The 1,325-nt window shown below is 42.7% G+C and overlaps 1 protein-coding gene across 1 annotated transcript; it reads right to left on the reverse strand.

Annotated features, from left to right (window-relative positions):
• Positions 1 to 315: 315 nt before the first annotated feature.
• LOC112465877 lies at positions 316 to 927 on the reverse strand. The gene has a single exon (XM_025033643.1). It carries the CDS (start codon positions 925 to 927, stop codon positions 316 to 318), a length of 612 nt encoding a protein of 203 aa, XP_024889411.1.
• Between the last annotated feature and the right edge of the window lie 398 nt (positions 928 to 1,325).

Raw genomic sequence — 1,325 nt, forward strand, 5'->3', positions numbered from 1 at the left:
TACGGCATATTTCCATCCTCCCATCGTAGTCCATGGTGATTTGCAATCAACCAGGAAGCGCATGACTTGTCGGATTTTATGAGGAGATTCCATGGCATGGGACATGTAAAAATGTAATGCGCCAAAACGGTTCCGTTTCTCAGAACCGCCACCTCTTTCACGACAAATTTAATCTCGACGGTAAATCCTTGCAGATCGACAAACGTCGGTACGATCATGACGAAACGATGGAGCAATCTGTATCTTATCGCAGCACTTCAGTGTCTCTTATATTGTAATATCTGCTTATATTGCAATATCTGCTGATATTGCAATTTACATGATTTTGCGCACTACGTTCGACAACGGACAGTATTCGATTACGCGATCATGCAAGATGAGACAATAGGCGGTAGTATTTGCCGGTACATTCTCTTTACAGTCAAATTCTATTCGCACATCTACGGTGGCGCTCTTGACAGATTCGTTTTGTCGCGAGCAATCAATGACAACAAAAGGTCCTTTTGTCAGGAATGTAACCACGGTGCAAAGCGTATCGAAGTCGCATCCGTAATAAGCTTTACGAAAACGCGCATACATATCAAAAAGGACGGCGTATTGATTTTTGCCAAAATCCAGGTTCATGTCATCGTACGGATAAAATTCAGAGTTTAGATAAAGTTTCACGTTGGTCAAGTTACAGTCATCAAATATGCTAACATCTTGCGACATGATATTCTTGCGCCCGGTCTGCAGCACAAAGATAATGTACCGCTGCTTCTCCAGCTGAGTCGCCGTTTTGACGGCCCACGAATGCTTGGTCGTGCTCTGCAACATGGGGTACTCGTACAGATCCCATGAATGGAAACTAACACTAAGATATCGCTCGCTTTCCAAGGCCCGTAGCATGGATAGCTTATTGATCTCGTTTAATGTGACGTAAGGCATTCGCCACTGTATTTTAAACAATTCAATTTCCGGCTCCGTCGCCGGATTTTCTACAATGCAATTGTTATCTCTGCGTGCTCGTATCAAAATTAATTCGTGACGAGCGTTAACAACCACGCGTTTGTAATCCTTGCAAAAGCCCAACAATGTGTTGAGCGGCACGCAAAAGTTGAAATATCCCTCCGGGAATAAAATGTCCCATCCAGCATTTTGCATAATTTTTGCTTTGTCATTTGTAAACGATACATAATTTTTCATGGTACTGGTTATGCCAACGTTTCTGTTGCGATCAATCTCCACGCCATTGAGCTCATATCGAATTTCATCAAACATGAACGCCACGCAATTATTCGCAAGCGTTGCCATAGACTCGTCATTTTTTCTTTTTATCGTCAATC

This window comes from Temnothorax curvispinosus, unplaced genomic scaffold, assembly GCF_003070985.1.
Source record: "Temnothorax curvispinosus isolate PA1 unplaced genomic scaffold, ASM307098v1 QBEX01015598.1, whole genome shotgun sequence".
NCBI lineage: Eukaryota > Metazoa > Arthropoda > Insecta > Hymenoptera > Formicidae > Temnothorax > Temnothorax curvispinosus.